Source organism: Ambystoma mexicanum, chromosome 12 (assembly GCF_040938575.1).
Source record: "Ambystoma mexicanum isolate Mex_15411 chromosome 12, UKY_AmexF1_1, whole genome shotgun sequence".
Lineage (NCBI taxonomy): Eukaryota > Metazoa > Chordata > Amphibia > Caudata > Ambystomatidae > Ambystoma > Ambystoma mexicanum.
Window position 1 is genome coordinate 996671331 of NC_090936.1, and position 23335 is coordinate 996694665.

The 23335-nt window shown below is 46.7% G+C and overlaps 1 protein-coding gene across 10 annotated transcripts in view; it reads left to right on the forward strand.

Moving 5' to 3' along the window:
* The window catches only part of SBF1 (SET binding factor 1), a 2512102-nt gene that overhangs the window by 1505984 nt on the left and 982783 nt on the right, over positions 1 to 23335 (forward strand). For all 10 annotated transcript variants that reach the window (XM_069629502.1, XM_069629505.1, XM_069629506.1 and 7 more), the window contains one exon: positions 14889 to 15085. In XM_069629502.1, coding sequence (XP_069485603.1) covers positions 14889 to 15085 — 197 coding nt within the window. The remainder of the gene's footprint in view (positions 1 to 14888; positions 15086 to 23335) is intronic.

Consider the following 23335-nt stretch of genomic DNA (forward strand, 5'->3'; position numbering starts at 1 on the left):
GTAAAACACTTTCCACATAAGGTTAGCAAAGGCAGTCAACTGTGGAACAAGGAGAATTGGTTCGTGGCCCGCTTTAGAGAGAGCCAGGCGAAAATATGCCCAAGATCACACAATGTCACAAGTCTTTGCAGGTGAGTAGAAAAGGTTTTACTGAGTTTAGAAAGAGTTTAGTTAGGGTGTCCCAGGCTTACCCAGGGTCGAGAGCCGAGGGCTAAATCTACCCCGTACAATCGGTGGCAAGGGAAGCCGGGCGGAACACAGTACCTTTTAAAAGTGGAAAGGATCCCCCAGCGGTGGTAGTTGTTCCTGGTAGTGGGTGCAAGTTGCGACGTCGTCCAGGGGAAGAGGTGATCTCGACGTGGAGGAAAGCTGCAGGTCGTTGCACTACCAGGGATGAGACCAGCCGTGGAGTTTTCCGGCCACAAAGGAGTTTACCCCTTTTTCGCGGTTGAGGTAAAAAGTGGTATCCCGGTTGCCGGGGTGCATGGCACAGGCAAGGCGGCCACGAGATGCTTCGGGACGGCGAAAAAGAAGGCAGCAACTGGTTGTCCCCACCAGTTAAGGGAAGGAGACTCTCCGGCGGGAGATCTCCTCTGTCGTCGGAAAAAGTGGTGAGACGGTTTCGCAGGGCTTCACCGGTGGTGTCGTCTGGGCAGGTCGTCTCGGCTTCTCCCTCTTCGGCTTCTTAGGTCCTGTGGCGACTTCTCAAGAACCAGTCCCAAAAACCCTGCTTTTATGCAGCAAACCCCCATTCATACAGCCTAGCTGTCACTCAAACATGCTAAGTGCTGAGCGGGGTGGCTCACCACTTGGGCCAATCACACCAGAGTGCGACATGAGTTGGCAAGGCAACTCAGTCCAGGGTGCCTAAACCCCCTCCCACACCCCCTGTGGTACCCAGACAGAATGGCACCACTGTGGAGGGCTTCTGTGCAGAAGCCCGCCAAAAGTGGAACAAAGGCTCAACTCGGGTTCAGGGTTACTGAAGTGAATCTAGACGCCATTTTGGCAGCGAGTTCTGGCAAAAAAATCCCAACCGGTGAATTTATATTAAATAAATAAACCGGCGGTATCTTTAACATTGCACCAAAAAGTGGTGCATTAAAAACAATGGGAAATCCCATTGGGAAATATTCTGGTGGAATATTTCCGTGGTATCCACTGCCACCAGCCAGAACTCGGCGAGGGGGGACGGGACAGTACCCCCTCAACAACAGACCCAGGGGCAATCTAATTGCCCCTACCAGTATTTCCACAGTAAGATGGTTTGTACTGGTTAAGTTCCTAAGTTAAGACTAGTAAAGTCGATGGTGACTTTACAGACCCAGGGAGACAGTAGTCAGTCCCAGGGTGTGGAGTCTGTTTGGGGGTCTCTATGACACCCCTGTGTTACTGCACTGAGGGTGCTGTGTAACACACATTCAAAAACCTATGATAGCCTATGGGGAAAAAATACCCCCTAGCACATAGCAAGTCACAGTAACACTCTCAAATCATGTCCAAGAGTGAGGGTAAAAGAGTCTCACTCTTGGCAGGAGAAAAAAATAAACCCCAAAAATCCAGCAAAGCTGCTGGGGGACTCACTAGGTTAGGAAATTCTGCCTAAACAGAGAATTCTCCCTAAAACTGAACTAGGAAAGATGAAGACTTCGGCTGGACCAACCCCTCATGACATCTCGCATGGTTGAAGCAGTAATGCAACGGGACTAGCCACAGGGGGGCATCAAAAGGCAATCTTCAGAGGATGAACACAGGAGCAGACACCAGCACAGCTTCCGTTCATGCAAGAAGCCAGAAAAAAAAATGAAGCCTGAAAATGCAGGGGCAGGCATCTTGTTCTATAAGCTGAAGGTCCTCACGTTCCAAGGATGCACTCATAAAACAGTGACTGCTGCAGCTAGGTAGCCCAGGAGAGAGCTGGTAAGTCCACCTGTTAGTCGAGGGACACTTCTGAATACTCCGAAGGAACAGATTCTCCAGTAGGGGTCAAGAATGGTTGTTCCCACCAGTCGAGGGGTATTTTTGAGACCAGGCAGAAAAGCTGGCCTTCACAGAGACTTCACTGGAGTTGGTTCTGGACAGCTGCAAGGGTTGTCTGTGACTCGTCAACTGGCTGCTCTTCTTCGTAGAGGACCTGGTTACAACGATCTGTAAAATGGCTGCAGGATTCCCCTTTTTATCAAGCTGCTTGGGCAGGCATTACCGATGGTAAGGATATGCACCATTCAAACTGGCAGTGGCTATCCAGTCATAGATACCACATCTGCTCAGCAATAGACATTCAGTCGTCAGGATGTGTACAGGGACCAGACAGTCCCAACCCCCACATAGACTTGCACACATACCGTTGCTTTGCCTGTGAAAGCGGCAGCTTTACCCGGGAAAAGGCATTCCATATACGGCATTTACTGTCCTAAAACGCCAGGAAAAAGGCCAAAGACCAATATGGCCAAAGGACACTAGCAAACCTCATGGCATGGCCATCTTTGGGTGCTAGCCACCCTTAGAAGCCCTTTGTGGTACATTCAAAAGTACATGAGGAAAATTACCAAAACATGGTATAAAAACTGCTGCCACCAGTTTGTTGTAGGCACATTGGAAACATAACCAAAAAGCTATTACAGAAAAAGTTATAAGGATCCAAAGTATGTTAACTGCACTTCAATTTAAGGTGCTTTGTCCAATTGTAACAATACAATACGGCAGCACGAAAAAGACGAGACTTGGAACAGAGCAGACGAGGAATGTCCTGTCTGGTAGGCTTTGTGGAGCTACGTTAAGAACACAGAAGCAGGCTCACCTCTGTTGTCATCAATGATGGTGTTCTAAGTGCACACATGACAGTAGGACTGTGATCAACCCAAACTTGACAGGCAACCTAGATATGGATGCAACTTGGAATTAATCAAGATTGGGATGCACCCCTGTAGAATTAAATTGTATTGTCCTGATGATGGCTGGTCTGTGTAATCCAGGCAGACTGGATAGCCGAAACTCTGGTCTACGATAGTTGAATCCAATTGAAGTTTCATTATGTGACAGTATTTTTAAGTCTGAAAGGCCTAATTTGTATCAAAAATTAAATGGTTGCAGGCCATCGAGAAAGCAATGGTACATTTTTTTGTCAATGGATTTTTGCACTTGAGGTCCATTTATTGACCCCCTCTGTGATGTTCTAATCTACTATTGTTTTTATGCAGTGTTGCCGGAATGATTGGTATGGTGTGATTGTGTGACGTGAGGTTGACAGTGTATTGCATATGCATTTTAGCATTGTATCACTAGTTTAAAATATTGGTGAGTTGTGTATTATAAAGATGAATTACAAATGAGCACGTTTATGAATAAATGATGTATAAAATATGTTTAACTTTGTTGACAAAGTAATTTCTTATGGAAATATGTGCAAAAAGCTACAAGGGTTGTTTTCTTGTGACTGATTTTAAGAGAGAGAGTCTCTCAGTACTGATAGTCATTTGGACTGATCAGTTTCCCCATAAGAACAAGCAAAAGGTCAAGGGGGAAGTAAAGCAGAAAGCTGTACTTTGCACCGAAAAGTCAAGACGTGGGGGTAAACAAAGCCAAAAGAAAAGGTTATCCAATGGAAGGAAAGCAGCTAAAAGAAAATCTTTCCTAACAATTGTTAACAGCGTTTAGAACTCTGTGATCTACACAGAACCTCAAATTAGAAGTTACCTGCCTTTGGCACCAAAATCTCTGGGCTGGATCATGGACTACTAGCAGCATCCATCACTGCAATATCCAACATCTTGCTGACCTATGGCTTATGTGGGCTCTCACCTATTCTGACATTCTGTAACTTATTGACTTGGTAGGCACACTTTCTACAGTATTCATATAATGCTGGCACCAAGGTGACAGTTCTGGAGTCAGGGAAAACAAGGAGGCAAACTGTTAATGCTAAGTTAGGACCTCTTCATCCTGTTACAGGCTCAATTGTGGCAATTTGGCACCCTCAATGGAGCCGTCATATGGGATACTTTGGAACACATCATGGAGAGAGGCTCAGCTTCCTCTTCTTACTTGCCAAAAGCAATGTTCCCCTTTCCATCTAGGGATTTACGCCTTCATTCTATTAATGTGTTAGGTAGATTTTCATTTTTATGTAAAATCCCCTTCATATGAGTCCCCCAGCAATTTCTGCTGGACTATGGGATTGTTGGTCTGTTCCCCGGAGTGAGTGGGAACCATTTTCCACACTCACTCTTTCTTTTACTCGATCTTTGGGATACTTTTGTATTTCTTTTTATACCGTTTTCTTGGAGTTATGTTTTCCTCAAAGTTTTTTGGCATCTCAGACTTTTCTGTGCAGCAGTGTTTGTGGGAGCCCTTTGTATTGTCTGTTACAGGGGAATATTTTTATCATTCCTACCTTTTTCTATTGTGCGATCAGCACACCCCACCTTATGGGGAGTACTCGGGGGCTACACAGTATCCCCATTCTCACTGCTCCTGTAATGTTATGGTTACAGTAACAAGCTAATCCGAATGGCAGTGGTTTTATCGTACCTACTTTTGTGCGATTTCTACTCCCGGGCTATACTCACAGCCGCGATAGTGCACAAAAGGGTCACCATTGACCCAAAATGGTGACAGTGTTCTTTTTGTCTCTAATTCAAGATTGCTTGTCAAACATGCTGTGTGAAAATGTCTTAACTGTTCCAGGGAGGTGTTAAATAAAAGGAGTCGGAACAAAAGGATGAATCATCTTTGTTAAAGACACACGCCTCTAAGCGCTGCCGAGCAGGTCTCTTAGTAGTGACTTAGTATCTGCTAGTAAAGCAGCCGTTTCTTCCTGATCGCCCACCTCACCGGCAGCAAAATCTTCTCCTTCCCTTTGCTTTGGGTAGGTGGGTTGTTGTGCTAACTCATCTCCCCGCCCTCATTTTGCCATTAACCTCATTAGTGCCAAGGACAAGGTATCTCGTCCTTGGGATTACCTCCCTGTTGCCGAGATACCTCGTCCTTTTCGGCACTCTGTTTTGTGCGATCCCTGCACAGCAGGGTCCCTCTTCACTCCCGGGGGTTGGATTACCTTCAATTTCACGTCGGTGTGCGTGACGCACGCCTACATGAAATTGAAACTAAATTCACTGCGGCAGCCATTTTCGCTCGATCCGTGACCAGCAATCCTACTGGACCACCAGGGACGTGTTAGCAGCGCGGGGGAGGGGGGGCTGCTTACCAGGCAAGCTACCCCCTCCCTCCCGAGGCACCAAAGCATGGGAGGCACATACATAGAGACCTCTGGGGGCAGATGGGTGATCATCTGCCCCCAGGGGTGGGGATATTTTCAAGCAAAAAAGATATTTGAAAATGAAATGGGGAGGGGGTTTGGGGCCCACTAGCCACCAGGGATTTTTTGTAGGACATGAAAGGTTGGTGGCCCTCTCCCTCCCACCCGAAGTCGAGGGGGGATCAGTACATGAGGTGGCCCCCCCATCCAATTTTGGGGGGGCACCAGGAAAGTGTGGGCAGGCCCCCCAAAGGATGGGGCCTGCAGTTTAGCCCCCCCCCCCTGGGGCAGATGGGTGCCCATTTGCCCCCATCTGCCCCTAGGGAATGGGCGGAAAAAAAGAAAAAATATCTTAGTTGGTTTTGGGAGGAGTGACACCCCCCGCCCCCCACTAGACCACCAGGGATTTTTTTTATGGATAGGGCCACCACAAAATGTCAGACATGCCCTCCTTTGGGTGGGGCAGTAGGTTTTGGGCACCCTGGGGGCAGAATGGCGCACTATTGTGCCCTTCTGCGCCATGGGGAGTTGGGTAAATAAACGAAAAAAGTGAAAATGGTAAACAGCATTTTAGGGGGGGGGCTGTGGGGCACCCCAAACTGGCGGGGAATTTTGTAATGGAAGGGGTGGCGGCCCTCTCCTCCACCCCCCACGATGGAGTGGGGGGCCATGTCATGCAGCCCTCACTGGGGGCAGATATCTGCTCCTAGGAAGGGACACCTGGCCCCAGGGAGGAGTGCATGACAGCCCCCCCCTTTTCAGTCCCCAAGAAAGGCTACATAAGATGGTCCGTCCTTCCAATTGGGGTGAGGGTGGAGAGGTGCACCCCCCTTTACATTACAAAACTTCCTGGGTGGTTTACGGTGCCCCTCAGCCTCTCCTAAAGTGCAGGCTACCATTTTCAATTGTTTTCTTTGTTTACCAAACTTCCCTTGGTGCAGATGGGCACATTGGTGTGCCAATCTGCCCCCAGGGTGCCTAAACCTTACTGCCCCACCCACTGGGGGGCCTGTCACACAATTATTGGGGGCCCTCTCCCCCCCCCACCCCAAATGTAGGGGGGTTTACCTCATACAGCCGTTTGTAGAAGGCCCAGCGAGGCCTGCATGAGGTGCCCCCGCCACCCTTTTGCTGGCTTCGACACCCTAGGCCCAAATCTGTAGGTTGCCCACATGAACAAAATGTGCTGTGCCGAAAGGCTTGGGGTTACCGGTCGGTTACCCTTTTCCTTTTGCGCCCCCGGTAGGTGCACCCACACATGTGAGGTACCGTTTTCATCGGGAAACGTGTGGAGACGTGGGAAGGTAGGCCATGTGTTGGCAGTGTGTTTAGGTGGGTGGCCAGAGCGAAATGTCTGAGAATTGTCTCAATTTCCAGCCAATTTCAGAGACATTTCCCTGTGTCCACTCACCGAAACACGTCGCCAACAACAGATGTCATACCTTCTCGCGTTACCACAGGTGTCCCGATGAAAACTGTACCTCACATGTGTGGGTGCACCTACCGGAGCACACAAGGAAAAGGGTAACCCACTGATAACCCCAAGCCTTTCGTCACAGCACATTTTGTTCATGTGGGCAACCTACAGATTTGGGCATAGGTGGTCGAAGCCAATAAGGAAAACGGGGAACCCCATGCATTTCCCAAAAGAGGACACCTGTGGGAAAGGTCTGACTTGCGTGAAGCGGCCCAGAATTTATTACCCAGAACCCCGTACAAAGTGAACATTGGGTTTTTTCCCCCATCAAATATCACACTTTGTCGGGGATTGTGGCTAATAAAAACTGGGGCAATTTGCGCAAGGCAGACCTCTGTGGATTCCCACGGGTGTCCTCTTTTGGCAAATGCACGGGGTTCCCTGTTTTCCTTGCTGGCTTGAGGCCATTTAATTTCTCATTTAAGACTCTTTTCCTCCCACTCTTAGGCATGATTTGTGTGCTTATGGGCTATGGGGTTTTTACTCCATAGGGCATCATCTGTTTTTGTGTATGTGTTACACAGCACCCTCAGTGCAGTTACACAGGGGTGTCATAGTGACCCCCAAACATAGACTCCATACCCTGGGACTGACTACTGTCTCCCAGGGCATGTAAAGTCACCATTGACTTTACTAGTTCCAAATTGTGAACAGAACCAGTACAAACCATCATATTGTGGAAGTACTGGAAGGGGTTAATTCGATTGCCCCTGGGTCTGTTTTCGAGGGGGCTCTGTGCAGTCCCACCTTGTCGAGTTTCTGGCTGGTGGCAGTGGTTACCACGCAAAATATTCCACCAGAATATTTCCTATGGGATTGTCCCATTGATTTTAAACGCACCACTTTTTGGTGCAATGTTAAAGATACCGCTGGTTTATTTATTCAATATTAAATCAACGGTTGGGTCTTTTTGCCAGAACTCTCTTCTAAAATGCCGTTCGTGTCCGTCTCTGTAACTCTAACCAGGGTCGAGCCCTTGTTCCACTTGTTGGCGGGGCTTCTCCACAGAAGCCCTCCAAATGGTGCCACTCTGTCTGGGTTCCAAAGGATGTGTGGGGAGGGGAATTGGCACCCTGGACTGCGTTGCCTTAGCAACCCTAGTCGCACTCTATTCTGATTGGCCCAGTGGTGAGCCGCCCGGCTCACCACTTAGCATGTGTGAGTGACAGCTAGGCTGTTGAATGGGGTTTTTTCTGCATAAAAGCAGGGCCTTTGGGACTGGAACTTCAGAAGTCGCCACAGGACCTAAGAATCCAAAGAGGAAAGAAGCTGATCCATCTGCAACGACGACACCACCGGTGGAGCCCTGCTGCAACGAACTTGCCACTTTCCCAACGACAAGAGAAGATCTTCTGCTGGACGAGTCTTCTTTCTTTGAGCTGATGGGATCAACCAGTTCGCCCCTTTAGCCTTCCAAAGACATCTCTTGGTCGAATCGCCCGTACCATGCACCCCAGTGGCCAGATAGCCAAGCTTCACCACTTTGACTGCAAATAAAAGGAATGCACCTTTTGCCCGACAAACCCAGCGGCTGGCTTCATCCCTGTGCAGTGCATAGACTCCAAGTTTCCTCCGACGAAATCCTCTCTTCCCCTGGTCGAAACAACTAACTGCAACCACTGCCATGAACAACTGCCACAGCTGGAGCGTCCTCTCTCTTTAAGGTACTGTGTCCTGCCTGGCCTCCATTTCTTCGGTTTGCCCAAGGTTATCCCTTAAATCCTTGGCTTTCCAACTGGGTTGGCCCCAGACCTTCTAACATTACTTATTGAATCACCCCAACATCTTTTGAACATTCTGCAAAGACTTTTAGTGCATTTTAAACTGTGTGATCTTGGGCACATTTTGCTTTGCTCCATTTAAAGTGGGCCTGGCCTATGAACTTTATGGTGTATACTGCCTTTATTCCTTCGCTTTGAATTTTGCTCTGCCTTTTTCTCTCCCTTTAACTTCACTATTGGAGTGCCATCTAGGTTACGCGCTCACATCTGTTTTAACAAATAGTGGTGCTTTAACTCTGACTTGTCTAATAGTTATCATGGGAGGTGTGTATACTTTACTTGACTGTATTTTAACTTGCTTTTGATTTAGAGTGCTAGTGTATTTCCTAATTTGTGTTTTAAATAAATAATTATATACTTTTGATACAAAGCTCTGGTCAGTGTTTGTTGGCTCTACTGTGTTTTTAGCCCAATTGTGTATACTCTATATACTGCCCTACTCTTCGAGAGAGGTCTGACTGCTCAGCCACAGTTAGCAGGTAAATCTGGGTGGTGCAGACTGCTACCAATTGGGTTTACTGCTTACTCCTGTAGTCTCAATCTTTTTGCAGTGTTCCCTAAGGGAACTGCACAGGATTCTGACTAACACTTAGCGTAGCATGTTTCCTAACAGGAACAATCCTAAAGTATTAAATTACAAACAGAGGCCCCTCTAGGAAATTAATTACATCTACTAAGATAGTATGGTAGAGTACTGAAGCCAGAAACCTTCGCGTCATCTTCGACTGCTCTTTCTCCTTCCTCCATCGCACTCAGGACATTGCCAAGAATTCCCACTTTCAGCTCTTCCTTCTCAAAGGAATTCTCCCTTTTCTCACTTTCCACCAGAAGCTCAATGTTACCCGAGCCCTAGTTCTCTCTAGGCTTGACTACTGCAATAGCCTCCTCCTGAATCTACCTTCTTCCACTCTGCAATCCATCCAGCTAATCCAGAATAGGGCAGCAAGACTTATCCTTGGCCTTAAGCCCAGAGACTGCACCTCTACTGCCCTAATAAGTCTTCACTGGCTCCTGGTTGCTGCACGTATTACATTAAAATCGCTCTGCATCATCCACAAGGCTATCTGGGCCTGGGGACCACAATAGCTTCAACTTTATCTTATTAAATACTCTCCCTCCAGACCTCTACTTTCCTCGGGCACCAACTCTTTGTATGTAAAGCTTTTGGGAAAAAAAAGGGCAGGAGGTCGATCTCTTTCCTCAGGTGGCTCCCTCTTATGAAACAGCCTCCCCCTCCTCCTTCGCCTTTAGCAAGACTTTCTTATTTATTTGTATTTGTAGAGCGCACTAGCAGCCCAAAGGCATCGAGGCACTGTTACAGGAAATTGTATGTAAGCTTGATTGAAGGGTTACATAGGACAACAAAAGGGTCTCTTGGTTGCGGATACATTGGTAATAAACAGAGGTGAGAGGACAGGTTTCATTATTAGCATATGATACATTACATGAAGGGGGGAGATCGTTCTTAAAGGGTGCTAGCATCCGGCTATAATATGGCGAGATGAGCAGATAGGTGCAGGTACAGAGTCAAACAATCAGACAAAGAGCCTTGTTTTAATAGCTTTGCGGAAGGCTAAATGAGAGTCAATCATCCAAAGGTGTGTGGGAAGAGCATTCCAGTTTGAGGCGGCCATAGTAGGGAAGCTGGTGCCACCGGCACAGACTCTCCGTGTCTTGGTTGTGACTATCCGTGTCTTAAATTCTGTAAGATCCTCAAGAGATTCCTCTTTACCTCCTCCTTCCCATCTTCTCTCCTCTGCTATTCTCACATTTGCTGTGATTGGTTTCCTGGGCCCTTATGCATCCTTGGGGACCCTGACTACCTACACCCAATCGCCCCAGCTTCTGTCTACCCTCAGCACTTGCCTCCGCACACCCTCCGCCCTGGAGGCTCGCACATATAGCCAACACGGCTCCAGGCCGTGTGGCACTCGGCATACCATGCACTTCATCTGTTGCTCAGCCACGGACAGACATTCAACACCTACCCGCTCTGCCCTCTCCACACTTGCACATTCTGAGTACTCACAATGCATAGTAGGTTTGTCCTTTTTCCTTTTATCCCTCCACTGTTTTTTAGTTTGTTTTTTACTGTTTCACTCCCTTGTTCGCTCCCTTTGCCATGTGGGCGCTTTGAAACAGTATGTACTTGCTGTATAAGAGCCTAACACGCAAACAATAAATAAACTGTCAAACTCCTGTAACAATTGGATACGTCAGTGACTACCAACTAAGAAGTGACCCTTTGAAAGTATTGAAAAGTATATCTTTGTGTTGGTTTATCGTATTAAGTATTTAAAAGTGACTGTTAAAGTGCATTTCCAACTGGGTTCAGTGTACTTGCCTACAGCTCACATTTTCCTCTTAAGATAAGATGGACTGCTATGCCACTCTACCAAGGTCTTTGAGTAGTACAGACTATTACTAAGAGTTGGGGGGGGATTTACAACCCACATGGATAGCTTACTAAAGTCCTACCTCCAAGTGGGACTTTAGGAAAACTTTCTTTCTTTCCTTCTTTCTCTCTTTGGCCCCCTCGCTCTTTGGCCCCCTCGCTCTTTGCCCCCCCTCGCTCTTTGGCCCCCCTGCTCTTTGGGCCCCCCGCTCTTTGGGCCCCCCGCTCTTTGGGCCCCCCGCTCTTTGGGCCCCCCGCTCTTTGGGCCCCCCGCTCTTTGGGCCCCTCGCTCTTTGGGCCCCTCGCTCTTTGGGCCCCTCGCTCTTTGGGCCCCTCGCTCTTTGGGCCCCCTCGCTCTTTGGCCCCCCTGCTCTTTGGGCCCCCCGCTCTTTGGGCCCCCCGCTCTTTGGGCCCCCCTGCTCTTTGGCCCCCCCTGCTCTTTGGCCCCCCCTGCTCTTTGGCCCCCCTGCTCTTTGGCCCCCCTGCTCTTTGGCCCCCCTGCTCTTTGGCCCCCCTGCTCTTTGGCCCCCCTGCTCTTTGGCCCCCCTGCTCTTGGGGCCCCTCGCTCTTGGGGCCCCTCGCTCTTGGGGCCCCTCGCGCTCTTTCTCTCCCTCGCGCTCTTTCTCTCCCTCGCGCTCTTTCTCTCCCTCGCTCTCTTTCTCTCCCTCGCGCTCTTTCTCTCCCTCGCGCTCTTTCTCTCCCTCGCGCTCTTTCTCTCCCTCGCGCTCTTTCTCTCCCTCGCGCTCTTTCTCTCCCTCGCGCTCTTTCTCTCCCTCGCGCTCTTTCGCTCCCTCGCGCTCTTTCGCTCCCTCGCGCTCTTTCGCTCCCTCGCGCTCTTTCGCTCCCTCGCGCTCTTTCGCTCCCTCGCGCTCTTTCGCTCCCTCGCGCTCTTTCGCTCCCTCGCGCTCTTTCGCTCCCTCGCGCTCTTTCGCTCCCTCGCGCTCTTTCGCTCCCTCGCGCTCTTTCGCTCCCTCGCGCTCTTTCGCTCCCTCGCGCTCTTTCGCTCCCTCGCGCTCTTTCGCTCCCTCGCGCTCTTTCGCTCCCTCGCGCTCTTTCGCTCCCTCGCGCTCTTTCGCTCCCTCGCGCTCTTTCGCTCCCTCGCGCTCTTTCGCTCCCTCGCGCTCTTTCGCTCCCTCGCGCTCTTTCGCTCCCTCGCGCTCTTTCGCTCCCTCGCGCTCTTTCGCTCCCTCGCGCTCTTTCGCTCCCTCGCGCTCTTTCGCTCCCTCGCGCTCTTTCGCTCCCTCGCGCTCTTTCGCTCCCTCGCGCTCTTTCGCTCCCTCGCGCTCTTTCGCTCCCTCGCGCTCTTTCGCTCCCTCGCGCTCTTTCGCTCCCTCGCGCTTTCTCTCTCCCTCGCTCTTTCTCTCTCCCTCGCTCTTTCTCTCTCCCTCGCTCTTTCTCTCTCCCTCGCTCTTTCTCTCTCCCTCGCTCTTTCTCTCTCCCTCGCTCTTTCTTTCTCCCTCGCTCTCTTTTTCTCCCTCCCTTACTCTCCCCCTTTCTCGCTCTCTCCCTTTTTCTCCCTCCCTTACTCTCCCCCTTTCTCGCTCTCTCCCTTTCTCTTTTGCTCTCTCTCTTTCTCTCTTTCTCTCTCTTTCTCTCTCTTTCTCTCTCTTTCTCTCTCTTTCTCTCTCTTTCTCTCTCTTTCTCTCTCTTTCTCTCTCTTTCTCTCTCTTTCTCTCTCTTTCTCTTTCTTTCTCTCTCTTTCTCTCCTTTCTCTCTCTTTCTCTCCTTTCTCTCTCTCTCTCTCTCTCTCTCCCTTTCTCTTTTGCTCAGGAAAGTGATTTCCATATAAGGCATTTTATGACCAGAGCTGGCGGGAAGAAAGTCAATGAACAAGTGAAAGACTTTGAGGCATGGCCATTTTAGGGTGCTACCCACCTTTTAGTAGCCTTTCTCAGTAAATGCAAAAGTGCACGAGTAAAGAGTGAAAACTGTAAAAATATTACAGCTGCCACCAACTTGTCTTAGACGCATGTAAACATAACCAAATAGCTTATAAGTATCCTAACTGCACTTCGCTAAGGTGATATGTGCAATTGAAACAATATGATAATACGTAAAGGGAGACAGTTTCTCACTACTGATAGTCTGTTTCCCCATAAGAATGAGCAAAACAGGCAAGGGGAAGTAAAGCAAAAAGCTTTACTTTCCTCCAAAATGTCAGGACAGGATTCAGAACAAAAAAAAGGAAAGGGTGTCCCATAGAAACCTAAGGAGAGAAAGATACAAAAAAATACTTTAGAGCATTCAGTATATACTATGTGAATAGTTGTATTGTGTGAGACTATTTGTACTTTGGTACCAACCATTTCTCCTCCTAAGAGTGAAGCCAGACTACTGTCACGTTACCATTGAGAGTTTGGACAAACTTGGTTGTCACTCGATTTACATGATACAGGTTTGGTTTTCTTAAAACTCTCATCAGATGGCTTCAGAAAAATATTCCCAACGCCATGCATTAACTCAGCGAAAGGTGGTGTGGGAGTTACTCCCCCTGAGCTGGTAAGAAATGTATCTCTGGTTCTGGGCTCTGTAGTATGCCTCCTCCCTGCTGGCAGCCCAGCTGATTTGGATGCAGAACATTGTTTTGGATGCCCTGAGCAGGTGTTCATTCACCCCTCATAGTGAGAACTGCATCAGGAAGTTCTGTTAGAAATATCCTTCTCCATCTGAGGGGCACCTGAAGGAAGAACCCTTCAGATGGGCCTCTGTTGCCAATATGAACCATAAATGCAGTTTGTTCTGCTCCAGGGAATTGCCTCCTGATGCTGTTGTGGGTTACGCATTGATTGTAGAGTGGAACCTTGGTCTCCTCAGTATTTTCTTCTCCGACCTAGCTACCCCTCCCCATGGTCCGGCCATTCCATTTGTCCTCAGGCGGCTACAGCGGTACTTGATGGCCCTCTTCGTAAACACCTTGACCATCCATTATTTCCTGGATTTCTTTTCTTATCAATATGTCTTTCAGTTGTTTAGTGGTCCAGAGTTTCCTGGTGTAAGTGTTTGTTCCTCACTCTAATCCCTTCTGCTCTTGTTGTGCTTCTTTGAGAGTCTTTCTAAGATCAGAGATCTGTGGTAGGAAGGAATTTATTATAAAAACACTTCTTCCCTTACCTTTGGGTAATGTTCTTTCTGATGGATAAGTCGTTCCTTCCATAGATTCCTCATCGCCCTACAACCTGCTCCTCATTCAGAATTCTTGTAAGTTGCCGAAGTTATGCAGTTCCTCAGCATCTGAGAGTAGGAAAAACTGAGCAGAATTGAGGTCATGATATGATATGATAGGTTATTTATAACACGCTTAATACCCAGAGGTTTCTAAGCGCGGACCCGGGGATCAAACTTGTGTTGCTCTGTGTCGTCTTGCTTCGAAGGAGAGCACATTGCTGCTGAGCTATCCTCCCGAGATAGGAAGGCCATCTGGCACAATATGTAACACCCAATTCATTCTAACTGGAGTCAGGGGCTGTAAAGGCGGCAAGCACAAGTGTAGTGTACCTCAGGTGCAAATCTGGTTTTCGGACGCCGAACTTGCACCTAGAGGAGATTTCTAAGGTGGGTGGAAGAACTAATCATTCAGTAAAAACATTACAAAAGGGAAGTAAAGTGTTTGTTCATGATAGCAAATAATGCTTTTGTTGGACAAAAAGGTGTTTGCACTATTACTATCTCAGGGGTTGATGGAGACAAGCGTTTGCTTTTTCATTCCACATGTTTCACATCTATAATGGATTCTATTGGAGGGTGGAGAATGTTTGGTGATCACTTTAGCATGTATCCTCTGGAGTTACATCTTATAAAAGATGTGACTGATGAGCGGCACATTGGGGTTGGCTCAATCATGACTTCTGTTGACCTCATACTTTGTTCCATGTTGCAATTTTCATTTGGTGAGCGAGTGGAACAACCCCTTTCCTCTAAGACTAACCTAACTAAAATACTTTCACTGTCCTTAACTCCAAACCTTCTTCCTCTTTTCAGTTACCCTGGACTGCTGATCGTTCCTCAAAGCATTCATGACAACACAATTCAGAAGATTTCCCGCTGCTATCGGCAAAACCGCTTCCCAGTCATCTGTTGGCGGAACACTCGTACTAAAGCTGTCCTCCTTCGATCTGGGGGCTTACACGGCAAGGGAGTTGTGGGCCTTTTTAAGTCCCAGAATGCTCCTGCTACAGGTAAGACAATGATTGCATACCAATTGATGGATGTATCTTAAGCCTACATTTTCCAAAAGTGCTTTGGCAGCAATACATTTCCACTGGAATGTGTTGCTGTAAGTATAGTCAAGGATTCCAGATACTTGAACAATAGCAATGTGTTACCTGCATTTTGCTATCAACACTCGTGTTCTGTATGGACACATGTTATCCCAGCCTCATGTTTTGGTTCCAGGAAGATAATCATTTTTCTGTGAAATAATTTCTTCTCAGATTAAATTGTCTGGTTTTGAGCACTATCCCTAACCTAAAAGAGAATCTTCCTCTGTATGTGTGGATGACCGAACAATAGGCCTAGATTGCTGATGAAGACTCTTCCGTACTATTGAGGCAATCATGTTTCTTTAGTTGGATAATTTCTAGCTTCACATGTAATACTGCCTCCAAGTGGTGTGCAACTTAATGTTCTCATAAAGTTCTAAATAATTGGTGACGTGTTTTGAGACCCTCTGTGTGACGAAGTGCTGGGTACACAGCATGTATGGGGAAAATGAGCGAGTTTTGGGAACCAACAGGAATTGCCTGCTTTGCAGCGTGATCCCTAGAGGTAGAATATTGAAGATCCCTAGTCTACCTGCACTCCACTACCTTTTTGACAAAGTTGTGCCCTGCAACCCTACGCATGTGAAATTGTTGTAACGTTAAACTCTCCTGCAAATCTTTTACAATTAGCTCACAAGCCTGCTTGACCAAAAGAAATGTTCATCTCTGATGTAGAACTAGACGCTGGTGTTGGAGAGATTTTTCTTAGGACTTAATTCTAGGACCCTTCTGGAGGCTTATTAGTCATGGATCTTCTAGCAGGGGTAGAGACTAGTTGTTCCCACCTGTCTGTGTTGAGGCACGGACAAGGGTCTTCTTGAGATCAGGCAGAGGAGCACGGCTTCACCGGCAATTCATTTGAGTTGGTGCTGGTCAGCTGCAGGGGTCGTCCCCAAGTCGTCAACTGGCTGCTCTTCTTCATAGAGAACTTTGCTCCAACGATGATCTGTAGAGTGGCTGCAAGAGCCCTCCTTTTATCCCGTATTTGGGCTGGGAGCTTTTTCAGGTCCATCAATGGTAAGGATTTGCACCATTACAACTGGCAGTGGCTATTCAGTTATTGATGGCCACTGGCCAGAACATCTACCCAGCAACAGACATTCAGGCACCGGGATGTGTACTCACCAGACAGTTCCAGCCTCCACACCCAGGCTCACACACAAACCGCTCCTTTGCCCAAAAACTCAGCAGCTTTCCCAGGGAAACAGCATTTCACATGTGGCATTTCCTGACCCGAGAAGGCCAGAAGAGGGCCAAAGAACAATATAGCCAAAGACCGAGCAGCTCATGGCACGGCCATCTTGGGCTGCTAGCGAACTTTAGTAGCCCTGTGCAATAAACGCACGAGTAAGAAATACAAAACACAGTAGAATAATATCCTCTGCCACCAGCTCATCCTAGGCACTTTGTAATAGTAATCAAAAAGCCACTTAAGGGGGATGTGTGCAATTGGTAACAATAGAAGAAATTCACTAAGAAAGACAGTCTCTCACTATTGATAGTCTTATGACGAATCCTTTTTCCCATAAGAATGAGCAAAAAGACAAAGGATGTAAAGCAGAAAGCTGTACTTGACTTCAAAAGGTCAGATATGGAATCCAAACAAAAAATGTCTGTGGGAGGAAAGTATCAAAAAGAAAACAGCAGCTATGTGATTTACATTTGGCTGTACACTGTGTAGTATGTTACCCCATTGGTAACTGAAACAAAGTGACTTGCAGTGCATTTTGAAAATCCAATGTCCTTGCCCTTTTGTGCTCTTTGTTTGGGCCATGAGAAATAGCTTAAATGGCTGGTATGTCTACATGGGTGCTCAGATGGTGCTAAAATTGAGTTCCAAAATCAGCCCTTTGTGGGAAGATTTTGGGAGGCCATCCTATGTATTGTAAACAGGGAAGACACTGAGAGGTAAGCAAAAACCCCAATCAAGTTAAGGTAGGCGAGCAGTCAATGCTTAGTCTCGGGAAAAGTGTTAGTGGTCTAGGGCTACAATGAGTCCATACAGAGCAACACTAATTTGAATTAGAGAGTAAGTATATTAAAATGCAGTTCTTTATTAGGCTTTTAGTTACACACTAAGCATATAAAAAGCCTAGGCAAGTATTGCCCAAAATACCTTCTAAACCTATATACACGTTAACTACTACAAAAAGAGAATTGCATATGAATCAATTTCCAGTGCTTTACAGGTGAGTACTCCGATGCAAGGAAAAATAGGCAGAAATAGCCAGAATATGCACAAGCACAGCTTCCCTCTCGTCCAATCCTAAAATGTCATGGGGCCTTGCGTCCAAAAGTCACAAGTTCCAATATATTGCCTGTTCAGAAATGATGCAGTGGGTTGTGGAAAGTTTGTTAAATTGACAAGTTTTTACCCAAAGTCAGTTGAGTACCCCCACTCTATCCTATTCCCCAGGCAAGACCTGGGAAAGGATCCTTAACCCATATTCGCTGACCATAGGCCAGAGCAAGTTAGGCACAACACCTTTACACCTAATTTTACAATATGGAGGATAGGCGGGGACAGCAAAAATGTACGTCAACTTACCCCCCTGGTTCTGATTCTGCCAGATACCACTCAAGATCTTCCGGAATTTGTTGGGGACCCAATTTTAGGCCCTGGGATCCCGGGTGCAGATGTCATTAAGAGTCTGGGGTTGGTTGCTTTACTTAGCAAACTGTTCTGGTCAATTTCCAGAAGAAGGCCTCAAATGAAGAAAAGGTGAAGACATTGGCAGTGCAGACCCCTTCAAGACACCTCACGGGATTGAAGAAAGATTGTTCCAACAAACGTCACCACAGTCAGACGGTGACAGGCCTCTTACAGCAGCGAACACAGACGCAGACCCAGTACAGCTTTGCTTGGAGTGAGACGGCTGAGAATGCAGAAGAAGGCGACTTGTAGCATACGCTGAATATTTGCAAAATTCCAAGGCTCTGCTCTGGATGACAAACGCTGCAGAGTGACAGCGCAGGAGGGTGCTGTTCAGTCCACTCTGTTGTCCTGGGGCACTTCTGAAGGCTCCCAAGATACGGATCCTCGAGCAGGGGTTGAAACTGATTGTCCCACTGGTCCAAGGGTCGAAGCACTAACCAGGATCTTCTGAGATCTGGCAGAAGAGCAGAGCTTCACCGGGCCAATCACTGGAGTTGATGCTGGTCAGCTGCAGCAGTCATCCACTGGTCATCAGCAGGCTGCTCCCCTTTGTAGAAGTCTTGATTCCCACAATGATCTGATGAACAGTTGCAGAATCCCACCGTTCAGCCATGATTCAGGCTGTGAGGAAGCCCAAGGCCACCAATTGTAAGGATCTGCAACATTCAAACAGCCCAGTATTGTCCATTCCTGGACAACCACTGGTCATCACGTCCGTCCAGCAACAGACTATTGGGTGCCAGAGCATGGGGAATGGGACCAGACAGTCCCAGTCCCTTCCTCTGGCTCTCAAACACTCAAAGCCCACTTGCCTGCAGAAGCATCAGCTTTGCCCAGGAAAGGGGATTCCATATAAGGCAATGAAATATGAATTTTAATGTGATTCTATTTGAATTGTATTATGTCACTATATGATTAACATAAACTTTTCAATTGTATATGTGATATGGAAATTAATTAGGTGTACGGTTTGATAAACCATTTAATCGAAACATTTTTTAAAAAAAGGCATTTCGTTATCTGAAAAGGCATGATGAAGGCAAAAGAACAATATGACCAAAGAACAAGCGAATATCTCGTGGCAGGGCCATTACTGGTGCTAGTCATCTTTAGTAGCCATTTCCGGTAAGTGCAAGACTAAAATATCACAAAAACAGTAAAAATCACACAGCTGCCACTTGTTTTCGGCACATTGTCAGTGTAATCAATAAAGCATTATATAATTTGTAAGCGTACAACATATCCTAACTGCACTTCACTGTGAAGTGGTGTGTGCAATTGTACAAATAAAAGAACCCATAAAGGGAGACCTAGTTTCTCATTACTGACAGTCTTTGGGACTAAAGCAAAACAAAAGAGGCACTGGCTGAAAGGTTTTGAATAAATCTGAACCTCTGGCACTGCTCTGACCAACCCTCGAGACCATCTTTCTTTGCCTATCAAGCTATTAGAGAAAGGGGAAAGACCACACAGAAGGGGAAGTAAAGCAGAAGGCTTTATTGACCTCCAAAAAGTCAAGTCAAGGTTCACAACAAACAGAAATAATGGGGTTGCATTGAAAACTATAGAGACAAAGGTGAAAAAAGACAATCTTTCTTAAATTACCATATTTGACTAGCGGTATTACTTGCTTAGTGTGTATTTCAAAGGCCTAATAAATAATTGTATATTTTTGATCTTACCCGTCTAGCTTGAATTATTGTTGTTCTGTGTGGGCTCATTATAGCCTTGACCACTCGCAGCCCTCCTAAGAGTAAGCCTTGCCACTCTGCTACCTTACCTTGTGTGGGTTTGGCTAGTCCACAATGTCTCCATCTTTACCATAATACAGTTTCCTTGGTAAATTTTGGAAATGAATCTTAAAAAATTGATGGGGTGCATTACCAATTTCACATGCTCAGTTTTTGGCTTTCATACGCTCCAGCACAAGAGGAAGTAGATTCACGTGTTCCCACCCCCCGCCCCCCCTTCCTAGACATCTGGCTCGTTAAGGCCAGATTCCCCGAGCAAGTGATTTCCCTTCTACACCGCACAGGCCACCTCGTACAGAGTTTGGGCTTCTCCCGCAAAATCAAAAAGGCTGACAACCCCTTCTCAGACATTCCATTTCATCAAGTCCTTATTGGATACTTGCTGAGAGAAGTCTTCCCCCCAAAGACAGAGGGTACAAACTATCTTGTAGATGGTCAAACATTTCCAGAACTCTGAGCAACTGCTAACCCTAGCTTTTCTTGCCTTCTGGATTTGATGGTGCCTGCATTTTTCTGGTGCCACAGGCTCAACTTTGGATGAGATCACTCCAGTGGGTGCTTTGATCGCAATGGTCCTATTTTTCAGGCAGCATGGCAGATCGACTTTGTGTATTAACTTGAGTGCCACAGGACCTGTCATGGTAGGTCAAAAGAGACAACTTTAAGACATGGCAACCCTTCTGACAACCTATGCCAGAGGAGATGGTGCTGACAGATACTTTCCTAAAAGACTGGTGTGTTCACCTGCGGGATCTCTGGGTGTGCATGACTTAGCCCTTGCCAGAAGCCAAGTTGCACATCAACCTGTATGTGGTGCGAGCAATCGAGCACATCCTGAAAGCCTGCATTTGTTCCATTAGGGGGAAAAGCATCCCAATTCTGACTAGAAACATTGGCCTTGCACGACCTCAGCAAGAGTGAGGTGTATGGTGACAGCTCCTTTGCAGGCAAGTAATGCATCTATGGTTCTGAGTGTTAAAGTACCACATGTTACTATCAGCAGCCCATCTTGCCGAGCAGGTAAATGTGGTGGCGGATGCTCTTAGCAGGGAGAGCTCGGACTTCCATAAATGGGAATTGGGCTAGGAGGTTCATGTGGACATCTTCAAACTTTGAAGAATCCCTCAGGTGGACCTTTTCACCTCCACTGTCAACAGGAAATGCAAACCGGGAATTTCCCCAGAGTGTGGTAGTGGGGGATGCAATGTAGCTCTGCACCTCAGTTCCCTGTCCCTGTGGTGACCTTTTCTCTCATTCTATATAGAGTTCCGGTTCATGAGTTCCCCAGTCTCCCCCCATGTCTACCCTTCATAGTGAACATTTTCCCCGATCCATGAGCAGACTCGTGAGATGCTTTCTGTATTATGTGTTTTCAGTTCTCTGTGTTTCCCTAGTGGTATGATATGCTACCTTCAGCCATGATTCCTCTACATCATTACACTACCTTAGATCGGGGCCTGCCTCCTGTAGCTGAAGAGGTTGGGTAGAAAAGGCCGACTCTGGGTCATCCTCCATATACTGATATTTTATAGGGTTTAGTTTTGTTAGCAAAAAAGTATATATATATATATATATATTTTTTTTTTTAACGAGGGTTTGGGGGGAGGGGGTCCACCCCCAAAAAAAGATTTTTGTTAAAGTTTTTCGATTTTTTTTTTTTTTTTTTTTTTTAATTATTTTTTTTCAGCACTTTTGGTTCAACATATTGGTATTTCGAAATAGTGACTGTTGAAAAAGTCACTATAAACCGGTTTCAGTCACACAGTTCAGGTATTGTTCTTGGCCTGTATGTCATCCCTTTGCATTGAATACTCAACACAGGAGACAACTTTGTGGTCGTCTGTGATGGCCTGATGGAAGGTAGTATGTTTGCGAACCTGCCAAATTTATCTCCCTTTTTTGGTACAATGTTAATGTTAAAGGACATTTGTACCGCGCAGTATCACCACCGGAGTGGTCCCCTGGCGCTCCAGGGGAGCCCTCTGCTGAAGCCAAGTACCTTTGGTGATCCTGTTGGACTCAAAACGCCCTTTTTGTCCTGTTGACCTCATTGCGTTTCCATAGTGACTGGTGGGCTTGCTAAGTATCGAACCCTGTTCTTGCCCTCATTATTTTATATCAAAGTACCCTTAGGTAAAGTGTACCTTGCAACAGATTATACATGGACTCTCATTGCAATCTTGTTACATATCTGATAATGCTTGGTTAAGATAATTTATTTAAAATTCTATAGATGTGCAGTTGGGTGATGGAGAAGGGTTCTTAATGCCTTACTGTGGGGAACTAAGGTTGACAGTATTGTCTCTTGTTGAAAAGCTGATTCAGGGGGAATGCAACATTAAGAATTCAGGATGTCTTATTCTTAGGTACTGCTAGAAACGTGTGTTAAGTTTGACCTGACTGTTGCACTGCCTCTCACAGTATGCAATTTCATAACATGCATTATGAGTGACGCAAGTGGTCATATGTTTAGGGATGGTCGGAGGTTAAGGATGGAATGAAAAAGATGATGTGGGAATAGTCATGTTATAGAATCTTATGTTCTAGAAATTTGTAAAGCAGGACATACACCAGAGGGCATCAGGGCGCTAAGCAAGGAAGTGATACAAAAGGATTAAAAAGACAAATAGTGAACACAAGAGTTTTTAACCTACGTCTAAAAGTAAAATGATCGTGTACTGCGCATAAGGGGAGTGGAAGAGAATTCCACAAACAAGCTGCACAGACTGATAGGTGCGGCCGCCGAAGCGAGAGTGCCAGATGTGAGGAAAAGAGATGCAAAGTTTAGAAGTGGGCCCGAAAAGGATGAGAGGGAACAAGCTGAGAAAATTTGGCCTGAAGATATTTGGGGCCAACATTATAGAAAGCTTGGTGAACAAGGCACAGGGCTTTAAAGTTGACTCTACTTACAATCAGAAGTCAATGAAGAGCGCTCAGAGCACCCATAGCAGAAGAAAAACGAGGAGCACACAAGGCCAGGCGGGCCATGGAGTTCTGAAGAATCTGGAGACGGTGTAAAACATAATTAGGTTGGGCTAAATAGAGTTGCAGTAATCAAAGGAACCAGAAATGAGGGAAGAGACGAGGATCGGAAGAAGGGAAAGACGTGAGGTGGTGCTGTATTTGTATTTAGCTCTCTCGCTTTGTAAAACCATTTAACTGAGACAGTACAACTTAGTATAAGGCTGTACCACCTAAGTATATGATAGCTGTAAAGACTAGTGGGGGGGATATTTGTACTTATGCCCTCTATATGGCAGAGTAGAGGCACAGAGCACACCAGCCAAGGTACTCAATATGGTAGCTATGGACGAGCAACCAAGGCTTAAGCTCTCAGAAGGTGATGCAGGCTAGTTCTTAATTACAGTGTCCCCAAAACCCCACAAAGGAATGTTCACACACTGTTATGTGCTAACACAGTGCTTTATATAAAATTAGGGTTCATATATATATATATTTCTGAGGCTTGTGGAATCTGCTTAGATCACATGCTGTGCATAGGCCGACATCTAGTGGAAGCTGCGGAGTATTACAGTTTGTTTTTCGAAAGTCGAAAATGGGCGTCGACACAGGCGTGCCAGTAATACTATCCCTAGTGTGACGTCCACTGTACCCAAGATCCCTCACGCGTGTAGGATCCTCAGATTGTTTTTTTCCGCCATACTGGTCGGAAGCATCTTGCGGAGTTCCCTGGCCTTAGCCATACTTTTGCTGTTATTATAATTCTTATTCATTCCCTTCCCCACCCCAACGTCGACC